The sequence below is a fragment of the Fukomys damarensis genome, unplaced genomic scaffold (assembly GCF_012274545.1).
Source record: "Fukomys damarensis isolate Sample0158 unplaced genomic scaffold, DMR_v1.0_HiC HiC_scaffold_16, whole genome shotgun sequence".
In the NCBI taxonomy this organism is placed as follows: Eukaryota; Metazoa; Chordata; class Mammalia; order Rodentia; family Bathyergidae; genus Fukomys; species Fukomys damarensis.
In genome coordinates, this window is record NW_022900928.1 from 51,727,836 (window position 1) to 51,741,318 (window position 13,483).

The window sequence follows — 13,483 nt, forward strand, 5'->3', positions numbered from 1 at the left end:
GAAAGCTGCAGTCTGCAGAGGTAGGAGGACAGAGAAAAATTCCTGATGTGGGAGGTGAAGGTGTGAAGGCTGGGAATAATATCCAACCATAGTTTTGCTTAGTTTTCTTTTGTGCAATGCAAGAATCTGACTATTGGTGCAAATCTTTTGTAACATCTATAGTCTCTCTTGCAGGACTGCTTTAGAGAAAAAGAAAAGAGGGCAAGTGTAATGTCTGTGCTGGCGGGGGCCAGAGGGGACCCAGAGAGAGGCTGAGCAGAAGTGCAGGGGCGTGGATTAGGAGCTGGAATTGACTATTACATGAAGTCCTTGGGGGCTTCGCAGACATTGATGGGAAGAATTGGACTTCCAGAAAGTGCAGGGAGAGCTCGGGTCAAAGGATGATTGGTGCTTAGTATAATTCTGGATTACGCGAATGAATAATAAAGAGGTGAGGCTTCTATTTTGCTGATAGGGTGAGGTATACCTGAAAACTCTAAAATGAGGTGATGCTTTTTTGGTATTATTCTTTGATTTCACCATATAACATGTCTTCCCTTGCTTCAAAAAAAGTACTCTCAAATACAAGTAATTTCACCATGAAATAGAAGTTACTTGTTTTTGTATATAACATTTATTGACATTTGCCAAATGGATGTTGCCTGAAGATAACCATTAATCAGTAAGACCAAGTCAGTCATTAAAGGAGTTTTTCCTCAGGGGAAGGGAGAGCTGTGTCCAAAGCGACCACAGCCAAAGGAAGAATGAAGGGCATGCTGGGTGGAGGGCGGGAAGAGCGTCTGTTCATTCTGGTCCGGTAATCGACACAGCGTCCACTGGCTGAATGGATGGATATTCTTCCTGAGGTTTCTATCTCTTTCTTTAATCTCTTCTCCTTCCTGTTAAGGAAGAAAATAAAAACATTCTGACATGGCATACAATGCATAAAAGCCGTCTTACGATCATACAAACACATAACATTTCACACACGGTATGTCTAATCTATCATTTGCCTAGCCCTGACTTCTGAGCTTGGGAAAAAGATTTTGAAGAAAAACTTGCCAAGGCTAAAAAAGTATCTTGTACATCTGATCCTGAGGATGCAGTTTGTCTCTTCAATTTTATTAGCTTATATGACCCTGAATAAATTACTGTACTATGTAACCTCTTTTAGGCTACCAGTCTGTAAAATGAGGATAATGTGGATAATGATGCCTTACTGGATTGTTAGGTTAAGTGAGTTAATTCATGTGAGGTTCTTGGTACACTATAAGTACCTGGTATATTTTAGCTATTATTTTTATTTTTCTGAAAATAGCATTGGGAGTCTTGCATCCATCATTCATATTCTTTTGAATCTATATTTTTTTGCTGATTTCCTTTTTTTAGTGGTTTTGGGGATCCAGGCCTCATATTGCTTTTGGATTGATGAACTCCCTAAATGTATAACCTACATAATTAAATCTTACTTTCTTTTGTCCAGGAATTCTTTTTCCAAACTGTACTAAAGGTGCCTTTTTCTGTAATACTTAAGGATATAACACACCAATGAGTTTTCTTCATCTCAAAATTAATCACCTCAAATCTTTTTTTAATCCTTTTTTATTTTTCTCAAGATTCTAAAATAGTTATAGAATTACATAGAATATTCTAGGAGTTTCTCACTTTTATATAAAGGAAGGGTAGGATATTCTGCTTTGATGGGGCTAACTTCACCAATAGCAGCCAATATTTTGCAAGTTTTTTGAGTACAGCTGGTCTTTATGTAGGATCTTTAAAATCTAGTTACACAGATTCTTTTCCAGAGTGTGTTGTCTAAAGAGTTATTTTGTGTGATTTCAATGGAATTCCATAAAACTGCTTATCATTTAGGAACCACTGAATTAGATAGTGCTTGTTTAGTGTTACTTAATATCCTATGCAACTGAAACATAGTACATAGTGTTTCTTGAAGTTATTTCTCCATAGCATTCTTTTTGGGGAATTGTCTTGTAGCATTCTAGAAACATGATTTAGGAATTACAGATTTATAGTAAATTTTAAGTTCAGCTGATAGGTGAAATCTATTTTTCTCTAGGAGTAAATTTTTTCTAAGGATCTAATCTATTATGTGGAACCACTTTCATTGCTCTTTTAATCATTCAAAGACTTTTATGTGATCTTTTTGCATTGTATTCTTATATATATGCACATATAATTTCTGATATTTTGATTTTGTCAGGTAAGTTGAATTATATCTGCTGACTTAAAGTTGTAATTCTGTATTCTATTTTCCAGATTACTTAAAAAAACTTCTAAGTAGTAAAACAAAAATCTCACTAGGTAGTGAAAGGCAAAGATATGAGATAGAAAGAGTATGAAATCACACAGACCTGGTTTGGAATCCTTGCTCAAGGATTTGGCAGTTATATGACTTTGGACAGTTAGCTTCTTTTGAATCATCTAAGCCTCATCTTTATCTAGAGACATGGATTTTTTTAAATCCTTGTCCTCTGATTCCTTTCTTAATTCTATTTCCAACTTCAAAGAAATATAAAGCAGCATATTTTTCAAAAAAATGAATGTGAAACTTAAAACAAACAAGAGTAGAATGGGACAAGAGGTGTTTATAAACTTTCTGACCAACAATTGTAGCAGTGGCTGTTCATAGTTAACCACTTTCCCCACGTGTATATGCAAGCAGGAAAATTGGGTCACTTTTAATCATCAGGGGCCAAATCCTTGGGTGTGGGCAGTGATGGAGGATGCTATTCTGTTCCTTCAGTCCATTCCCAGAAGGGGACACTCTCCTAAAGTACAAGAACTGATCAAAGAGGGAACAATGCAAAGTGTAGCAGCTTGAGAAGGACCTTGGTGATGCCATTTTCATAATTTCACCACATGATAACATATTACTAAAGTTTAAAACTTAAAACGATTATAACTTTGTACTCATCAAATAGTCTCATTAAATTTGAGTATCTCCTCAGTAGGTTTTAAAAATTAAGAAAAAATTTTTTTGAGACAGGGTCTCTCTATGTAGTTCAGGCTGACCTTGAACTCACTGTGTATCCCAGGCAGGCCTCAAACTCTTGGCACTCCTCCTGCCTCAGCCTCCCCAGTGCTGGGATTACAGGCATGTGCACCACGCCCAGTTCTCAGTAGGGTTTTAGGTGTAAGTTCCAGTGTGATTTTCCAGATAAATACTCATTTGTCAGCATCTTACAAACCTATTCAAGGTGAAAACGTGAGATCTTCCTTACTTGAAATCATAAATATTACCATATAATTCCTGAACGCCTTCAACATCATCCTTTGCAAGTGCGAAACTGTGAACATCTCCATTTCGATACGTTGGATACATCACAGCATTAGGGTTATCAGAGTGACTCAAACCCAGAGAATGGCCAAGTTCATGAGTTGCAGCATATAGGAAGTTAATTCCTGCAACCAAAGAAGTGACATACAGTGACTCTTGAAACAATTGTAAAAATACCTATAACACAGTCATAATATAACAATAAAGAATTAAAGCAACTTTTATAAGGATACCCACCTCTCAATCTATTGTAGTTTATTTCTGGGCCTTCAAGAGTATGGAGGGGTTAGAGAAAGAATCAGAATAGCAGTGCTTTAATATTGCCACTACTCCTGCTTATTAAAATATGTTTTTCTTTGCTGGTTTGCTTCATGTATAATCACTGAAGCAGTAATATTCTATTGTGGAAAGAAAAGCTTTAAATCACTAAGACCTACAGTTCTACTACTTGACTAGCTTGACAGTACTGGACAAATTAATTGATATTGATTAGTCTTTGTTGCTTATGTATTAAACAGAGATAATAATTTTTACCCTATAGATTTTTCACAATAGTGAGAATTTTCCACTAACTGGAAAACAATGGCTAGACAATAAATGATCATAACTTTGAATGTCAGAAAAGAGAAAGTTAGTGTTGAGAAAGCCAAGACTGAAAGGCAAGATGTTCAGGAAATTCTGAGGTATGTTTTTGATTTTTAGTATAAAATAGTACTGTATGTATGTATACACACATATAAGAGTTGTGATAAAAATATATGGTAAACGTTTAAATACAAAAATGTATTACAGTAATGGACACATCGCCCTTAAGGCCCCTCAAAATACTTCTCTCACTTTGAAATATGTGTGTCACTATTCTTGCCACTTTCCAAAGCTGTTCCAGAAGTACACTTTTGGGAATGTCTTCATGAGCTGTGATTAAAAAACTGGTGAATGAGCTGCTTTATGTCACCTCATTGAAAGGTGGTCTCATAAAACCATTAAAGTGTGTCCTCATCCACCTCATCCATTAGATTTAGCGCTGTGCAGCCTTTATTTAACCTACCTTGAGTGGGAAGGAAGAATGAAAAATATTTGTAAGCTGTGAAAGAGAGACAACATCTTTATATCACACAGGTTACGTTTTCACTGCTTAGTTTGAACCATGGTAAATTCCCTTTGCAAAACACAAGTACTAATTTCTCTTTCACAGCCAGATAAAAAAAGTATTGTCTCCAATTAGAATTATTTATGCCAAGGCGGTACTCCATGGACTGAGATAGTTCTATTAAAAAAAGGTTAAATAATATGTAGTTCTTGTTTATTGTCTTATTTGTTTCAAAAATTTGTATATCTTTTGCCTCTAGCTTTTGTGGATTCAAATACTAATTTGAAAACAGGATACATTATACAGTTACTTAATAAAATAAGTATGGATTAGTGAAGCAAAAATTTAATGTTTTTAATGAAGTACAAGCATACCATTTCATAAGATGAAGAGAAAAATCCCTCAGTTCTCTCTGTTAGGTTTGTAATGTACTTTGTAAAGTGATAAATAGGATAGTTCAGGAGTTGTTTCATGAACAACAGTGAAAAATCCCAGAATTACATATACTTCTTAAATATTATAGTGTCTGGTCCTCTTTGTTTTCCATTTGACACATTTATTTTTGGAAAGTATGAAGAGCTATAATTTGTTGAATTATTAAAAATTCCAGCACTGTACTAAGTCTGTATAAACCATTATTGTATTTAATTCAAACAACATTGCAGATGGGAACTATTACTATTCCCATTTCACAAAGAGGAAATTGAACTCAGAGAAGTTAAGTGATTTGCCCAAGGACACACAGAGAACAGCTGGTGGAGACACAGCAAATTGAATCCAGTGCCACCTGACTCTATGGCCTGAGCTTCCATCTTCTGTGTTTATAACATTACCAATATATTAAATAAGATTACAGCGCTTCAAGCATATAGTACAGTGGTCAGCACCGAAGGCCTTGGTCATTATTATAAATTAAAGCAATAGAATTAGCACAAGTTTGGGGATTCTAAAAAGGACGTTTAATAGAGTGGACATGGGACGCTATACCTAGACTGCTGCCATCAGTCCAGTGTTCATCCTTGTCAAAGTGAGCATCTCCTCCTAAGCCTGGCCCAGGCGAAAAGGCATGAGCTAGTATGTTTCCTGGTCCATCAAATGGGTTGAAGTCACCATGAGCTGCAAGAAAATGGGACAATTATCCTTAAAAACTGAATTTTGCTGGAGTTATTCTATTTTTTTACTTTATGTGGTTATTAAGATTGGAAAGAACAGCCCTGTCCAAATACTTCACATTGTTGGTACCAGCAGCCGGTTGCATACAAAGGCTAGTTTGGCTGCTTATTTTCTTTCATTAGAACCACTACTCCTGACTTATAACTCTCGTGCATGGAAGGATTATTGCCTTCAGGACTTTAAATGCATTTGTATCTAACTTATGGTTACATTTAAGTATTTATTAAACTTGATCATTTCGTTTGGTTAGTGATAGGGAGAATGAGTACGAGTAGTGCTTTCAAGAAAGGAATTCACACATCTTTTTCTTAAAAAGTAGCTTATTTCTGGTGAGCATAGTAGATGCCTCATAGAGAACCATTCTCAAGTTCTCTTAAAACGGACTTTCATAGTCCTTTTATTTGCAGTGCAGAACTATTTATCCTTGATGAGTATCAGGTTGCATTCAGTTTATGTGATTCTTGAAAGTCTTGTAGTGCTTCTATTCATGCTTTCCATAGCATTTTCTTTAGTGTCACTAATATCACTGGGTCAAGTTCAAGTTTTGGCTAAATTCATAGTACCCAGGAAGTTCAATATTAGAAAAACACAGTGGAAAACATTTTCCCCCTAAATTTGTAGCATGAAATCCTAGCAGTTAAGAGCAGCTTGTGCATATGTGTTATATAGCTACAAGCCCTTTGATATAAAAGTCTCCATTTTCTATTTTCTTGCTACATAAAAGACATTAGTAACAGTCCATAAAAGCTATTCTACCTCTTGGGAGTCACTTGAGGTTTCTGAAAGCTATAACCCCTTCTGTAACTTTAATGCTGGTAGTAGTTAAATTTAAACATATATATGTGTGTGTGTGTGTGTGTGTGTGTGTGTACATATATATATATACATATGTTATATATATATACATATATATATTACATATGTGTATATAATTATATATGTAATGACATGCTACAAAATCAGGGCTGGGAAATTTTTTTTTCTATAAAAGGCCAGATAGTAAGTAGTTGAAGATTTGTGGACTTGAGGGACTATATCCAATTGTAGCCCATCTGAAAATGGTTGTGTCTACGGCCATACCACCCTGAACGCACCCAATCTCATCCGAAAATGGTTGTAAGACAATGGGTAAGTGAAGGAACATGGATTTGTTCTATAAAACTTTATTTACAAAAACTCATGGTGAGCTGCTTTTGGGTCATGAGGCACAATTTACCAATTGCTGCAATGAAAAGTGGCTGTAGTTTAACAATTTAGAAAATTTGTAAAAATATCACTCTGTATATTATTTCTATTTCTGTATATCTCATTAAGGGAGCTTTTCCTTTGTGGTTCTGGGATGGAAACCAGGGCTCTGTGCATGATAAGCACATATTCTAATACTGAAGTGTGCCTGCAGCCCCTATGAAAGGTGGTAAGCCTTCAAAAGAGGACAGCACTGAGATAAACAGCAAACAGATACAAGAGCATACAGGCTTAGCCTACAGGAATCATCTTTACCTCCTCTTGCAAAGCCAATCTGGATATCAGCTATTCCAAACCTAATTCTCCTGAAACTCAGTGGGATCTCCTTGCTCCACAGGCTTAAAGCCTTTGCCACTATTTCATCCACTTTGACACGTGGTAAGTCTGAAGTATACGATATAATCCTAGTAGTGAACAAGAAAACAACAATTATTCTCCTAGTAAAAAGACTTTATTGGTTTGCTAATACAGCCAAAGCGAAACTAACCTGTATGTGACTACCCTGGAAGTCCATTTTGGTTTATTTTTGAATAGTGAATATTCTGCAACGTCTGGCACTCCACATCTGGGCTTGTGCATTATTTCTATGATATGAGAGCTTAACTTTCCAGTTAAAGGTAGGTGAAAGAACTTTTGCATCTCCTTAAGTTTGTCTTTGAAACTGTTGGCATCCTTTGTTTCTGAGTCAAGAAAATAAAATCTCTGGAGATAGTTCTATTAAAAAGAAAATAAATAACTTGTAGTTCTTGTTTATTGATTTCTTTTATTTCAAAAGTCTCTACATCTTTTGCCTCTGGCTCTTGTGGATTCAAATACTGATTTGAAGACAGGATAATTATAGAGTCACTTAATAAAATAAATATGCACGATTGAAGAAAAAATTTAATATTGCTAATGAAGCACGAGTGTGCCATTTCATAAGCTAAAGAGAAAAACCCTTCAGTTTCTTTTTTTTTACCCATTAATTTTTTTGAGGCGAAACATACCGCACACTTTACAGAGCCTGGATTTGTTCTTAGAACAATCAGGAAGAATGTCCCAGTGTATCTTCAAGAGCCACCCCAGGACACCTTTGTTTTTGTTTTTGTTTTTTTGAGACAGGGTTCCACTATGTAGTTGAGGCTGACCTGGAACTCACTATGTAGCCCAGCCTGGTCTCAAACTCACAGCAGTCCTCCTGCCTCAGCCTCCTGAGTGCTGGGATTAAAGGCGTGAGGCACCACGTCCAGCAAAGAACACCTTTGATACCGTAGACCTTGTGGGGAGATCTGAAGTCCACCAGCCCATTTAAGATCCTGCCAAGCTCTGGTTCAGCTAAAGATTAAAGTGTCTTAACACTTCAGTCTGGGGAAGGACATGAGCATACGGTTAGTTTATAAGTTTGCATTGTCTAGGGCAAGAGATCAAAACTCATAGCAACCAGATGATTAGCTGGGGTTCATATATGAAGTTAGGAGAACTTGTTCTGAATTTCCTGACTCCAAGTTTTTCTTTTCCTTCTCTCTGCCTTGTCCAAGCCCAGTTCCTCTTTTCACTCTTCAATCCCTAGTAAAACTAATAACTGCTGCAGAGACATAAGAGCATTTTAAAAGCACATATTAGTGTTAGGTAATTATATATTTATTTCAACCACCCTGTGAAGCAGCTATGGCATTGCTACCTCTGTTTTATATACAAAGAAATGTGGCTCAAAGAAATGAAATCTCTTACATAGGGTCACCCCGAGGACACTTGTATTCTGATTCTAAAACCATTTCATCAGAAAAATGTATAGGCTTATATAATGCATGAACATATTGTTGAAATAATATAAACATTGGCTCACTAATTTGCAGTCAGTATTGGAGTGGATGGTAATGATTATTTGTCTGAGAAACTGTCAGAACTATGTGTTTTACATAAATAATCTTATCAATATTATGTCTTCTCTATTTGTTGCTGATTACTGTTTCATTCAATACAATAAATACTCATTGTTCATCTATGACAATTACAAATTAATTACTTATTTAAAAACAAATAACTGATTTTTTCGCTTCTAGAGCCATAGACTTTACAAAGTAATGGAAGAAATGTCGGGAACTTGTACTTTGCAAGGCAGGCAGCAGAACCACTGAGCTAAATCCCTGGCCAATGTCTGCATTCTTGATATTAACTTTCCTGTTTTTCCTTAAGACTATTAACCACTTTCTAGCTATTGGCAATCTGCATGCTAAATAAAGGGACTTAATGCTCTTATCAATGCACTCCTACTGGAGAACACATTAGTTATGTACAAATTATTGTATTGGATTAAAAAACAGTTAAATATTAGTAATTTCATAGAGGTTAATCTAGTATAATATTGGACCTTTTAAAAATCCAACTAATGTGAAATAAAATTTGATTTTTCTTATGCTTAAAGCTAAAATTTATACATAATCCTTGAGTAATCACCCTATTCTTCCAAATAATACTTTATTATACTTATGGGATCACTTATTAAGTAATATATTGGAAAAAATAAAAACACTATTTTTAAGATAGAAAAACCTGTCCTTGACTTTTCTCTCTACCACTTAGCAAAAAAAATGAATCAACAGCTTCCATTTCTTCTTTTTTCTCTCAGGATAGAGCGAAAGGGTAAATGACACTGTATATATAGAAGTACTTTATAATCAGTAATTGTTAACATAGGTGCTAGTTGGTATTATCATGTAGTTCACTGGAATAATCCTTCGTGGTTTAGAGCACACATTATTATGTCCACTGAACACATGAGAAAAAAATTCAGAAATTTATTTTTTGCCTGGCACCATTGGTTTATGGCAAAGCACCTTCTACCCATAGTTTTTGACTTCCAATCTCTCAAGTACAAATAGTTCGTAAGAGGCCACATTCTATGCACTTTATGAAAAGAGTTTCAAGTTGTATTAAATAATAAAAAAACTTCAATTTACTGTGTGTGAACATTGTTCAGGTAGTGTTAACACACCCATTTGGTGACATAATTATCATCTCCAACATCCAAATTGGAAAATTGAAGATCAGATATGTTTATAAAGATTCTTAAATTTGTCTGGGCAGGCCCTAAAACCTTGTCTGAATGGCTAATTGATGAAAATAATTGCCTTTACAAGTAGAAACATTATGGTAAGAAAATTCATTACAAGATTAACATAGAAGGAGAAAATAACTGACCCTGATGGTGAGGCCCAAAGTGAGTGGGCTCTGACGTACCTGTGCCTGTTCCCACTGCAGTTTATTCGAGTCTCCCACCTCCTGGGGCAGTGGCAGGGCGAGGTGACTGGGCAGCAGACACACAACCCACAGCCGGGTGAGTGGCATCGCTGCCATCAAGCCACAGCTGTTCTCAGACCTGCAAATGGTTTGAAGTTTTCTGCTAGAGGCTGGAGAAATTTATAGTGTCTCAGTCCTGAATGTGGAAATAGGTGACTCATGAGTGTTTTCTTTCTTTTTAGAAAGTATGTATTATTTTTCATTAACAACAATGAGGAAGTATTGTGTCTCTTATTAGCAGGAAGCACACAATGTATTTATCTTTCAAAGGATTTCTTTCTGTCAGCTGTTTAATTGAATCCAAGAGAAATGTATTTATTTGTCAGAGTCAAATTACTATCATCTAAGGATTCTCACTTGAAAAGTTTTTGATACATCATTCAGGATATTACTGTGTAAGATGGTTAAAGCATTTTTCTAAAAAACTCAAATGTACGAACAAGTAAAAATTACAAATAATATTGTTAAGCAAATACCATAACAGTCAACAAAGTCAAGAAACAGAACAGTGCTTACATCCCGTATTTCTTTATGGAGAAGAAAGATGGTAGGAGTGGCAGATGGGAAAGTAGAGCTGTATATCCTTTATCACTTCACCTTTCAGGTACCTCAGCCAAGCAGTGAAAAGTCTTGTTAAATGCCCTTTTAAGCAAGCTGTTTCTCTTTTTACCAGTCAAGACTGCTCTTGAATTTTCTTGAATTGCATAAAAAAACATGGAACAAACGCAACTTTTCAAGCATGGGCTTGACTTGCTCATTTGCTCCCTGATTCTACAGCAACAGATTTCTCCAAAGCTAGACATTCAACTTTGAAGTCACTTCATCCAATCTTTTTCTTTCAATCACTCTGACTCTAAGTGTTACCCAGCTATAGGTAAGGCTGTGCTGGTCTTCAACATACACAAAGTTTATTGTACAAATATCAGTTAAAAACTGACTATGTAGAGATTCTAGTTCAACTAGTTTATTGAGCCAAGATTGAGGGCAGATTAATTTATTTTCCTAAGGTCACAGCTAGTTAATATTGGCCATGACTCACTCAAGTCCATGCTTTTTCTGTCCTATCATGCACCCTCTTTATTTTGTAATGTGTATATCTTACTAACTGTATTATATTTTTCTGGTGAGAACACTAGTGCTTATAACTACAATGTATGATAGTAGACTTAAAAGTTTAATTGTTTAGATATCTTTTAAATTACTGGAGATAGAGGATTGTGCATGAACGTAGGTAAAGTATTGGGTTCAGCTAGTTAAACTTTCTCTCTTTTCAGACATGCTTTGATTCTGGTGGTCACTGGTCAACTAGAGTATTTATTATCTTTAATGTCTGTAATGGGTGCTCAATGAATGTAGAATAAATTAATATTTATGGACTTGGATCAGCTAATGAGGAAATTACATAAGATATTCAGAGATTTTTACATTAAATTAAAAATCAAACACATTCCTTCAGAGAATCAGACAAGACACAGACAGGGAGAAAATATTTGCAAAAGATACATCTGATTCGGGACTATTATCCAAAATATATAAAGAACTTTTAAAATTCAACAAAAAGACAAGCAACCTAATTTAAAAATGCACCAAAGACCTTAACAGATGCTTCACCAAAGAAGATACAGAAATGCCAAATAAGCATAAAAGATATTCCATGTATATGTTATTAAGAAACATAAATTAAAATGACACTGAGGTACCACTATTCTACATCTCTTTTGGAAAAGCCAAAATCCAAAGCACTGGCAACGCCAAATGCTGGATATGCTGGCTGTTGGGAATGCAAGATGGTGCAGCCACTTTGAAAGAGATTTGGCCATTTCTGACAAAAGTAAACATCTGAATATCATATGATTCTTCAATTATGCTTCTTGGTATCTACTCAAAGGAGATAAAAACTTATACCTACACAATAACCTACACTCATTATGTTTATAAAGGCTTTATTCATAATTGTTGAAACTTGGAAGCACCCAAGATATCCTTCAGTAGGTGAATGGATAAATAAACCATTGGTGCTTCCAGACAATGGAATACTATTCAGCAGTTAAAAATAAATAAGCTTTTAAGCCATGTGAAGACATGGGAGAATCTTAAATGTATGCAGCTATGTGAACCAAGCCAATCTGAAAAAGCTAATTATTGTATGGTTCCAACTATATGACATTCTAGAAAGGGAAAAATTAGGGGGACAATCTAATGATCAGTGGTACCAAGGATAGGGTGGCATAAGGCGAGGTAAAGGATGAGTAGGTAAATTCAAAAAAAGATTTTCAGGGCAGTGCAAACACTTTGTCATATTGTAATGGGCACATGTCGTTATCTGTTAGTCTAAGCCCATAGGATGTACAACACCAAGAATGAGCCCTGACGCACACTGTGGATGTGGGAGGGAGGAGGAGCACGGTTGGAGTAGAGAGCATTCAATACAGCTGGAGTTGAGGGTAGGGATGCAAAACTATCTAGAGTGGAAAACTTTGCTGGCGTGGATGCAAAACTATTTGGGATCTAGTGGTTGAGAGCTACTCTTGTATGCCAGAGAATTTGGACTTTATTCTAAGGGGAATAAAGACATGTTTTAAAGGAAGAAAGATGTCAGATCTGTAATGTGAAAAAATACTAAAGGCTGTTCTGAATTTAAATGGGTTGCAGAAAGAGATGATTTCATGCAGAGAATTATTAAAGGCTAATAGATCAAGCAGAAAGTTAATAGAATAATCCTGGTGAGTGAGGGAGAATGAGGCCTTAAAAAAAGATTGTGACCATAGGAATAGAAAAGAGGAAGTAAATTGAAGACATATCTAGAAAGTAGGGTTGGGGAAAAAGAAATTTAAACAAAACAAAAACTTGAGAGCTGCTTGGTTGTAGGAGTGAGGAAGAATCAGAGATGCTCTGAGCTGATGGGTGGTGCTGCAATTCTGGAGACAAGACTTTCAGGAGAAAGAACGAGGAGTGGACTTTTCTTTTTTTTGATACCGGGGATCAAGCTCAGGACCTTTCGCTTCTTGTGAGGCAGGTGGTGGAACCACTGAGCTAAATCCCTAGCCCATGGAGTGGTCTTTTCTTTTTTTTTTCTTTCTTTTTGGTTTTTTGAGAAAGAGTCTCACTATGTAGTTGAGACTGACCTGGAACTCACTTTGTAGTCCAGGGTGGTCTCAAACTCACAGGGATCTGCCTGCCTCAGCCTCCAAAGTGCTGGGATTATAGGAGTGTGCCACTACGCTGGGCTTGAGTGGACTTTTCTAATGCAACAGGAACTTAGTTGTAGTTGAAGAATGACATCAACACTGGACTTGAATTTGAGGTTTTACCTTTGATTTTTCCTTGCTGTGTAGGATTTTTGCTTTTAGTCTGGTGATCTGACCAGACTATCTTAATTTGCTATCATGTTAAAGGAAATTATTCAACCCTATCAATTT

At 35.9% G+C, this 13,483-nt stretch overlaps 1 protein-coding gene across 1 annotated transcript; it reads right to left on the reverse strand.

Moving 5' to 3' along the window:
- Positions 1–645: 645 nt before the first annotated feature.
- Positions 646–10,137, reverse strand: Mmp7 (matrix metallopeptidase 7). Its single transcript, XM_010642048.1, has 6 exons — positions 10,005–10,137; positions 7,273–7,499; positions 7,041–7,189; positions 5,355–5,483; positions 3,241–3,402; positions 646–878 (listed from the first exon to the last, which is right to left on the reverse strand). Exons 1-6 carry the CDS (start codon positions 10,119–10,121, stop codon positions 862–864), a joined length of 801 nt encoding a protein of 266 aa, XP_010640350.1. The 5' UTR covers positions 10,122–10,137; the 3' UTR covers positions 646–861.
- Between the last annotated feature and the right edge of the window lie 3,346 nt (positions 10,138–13,483).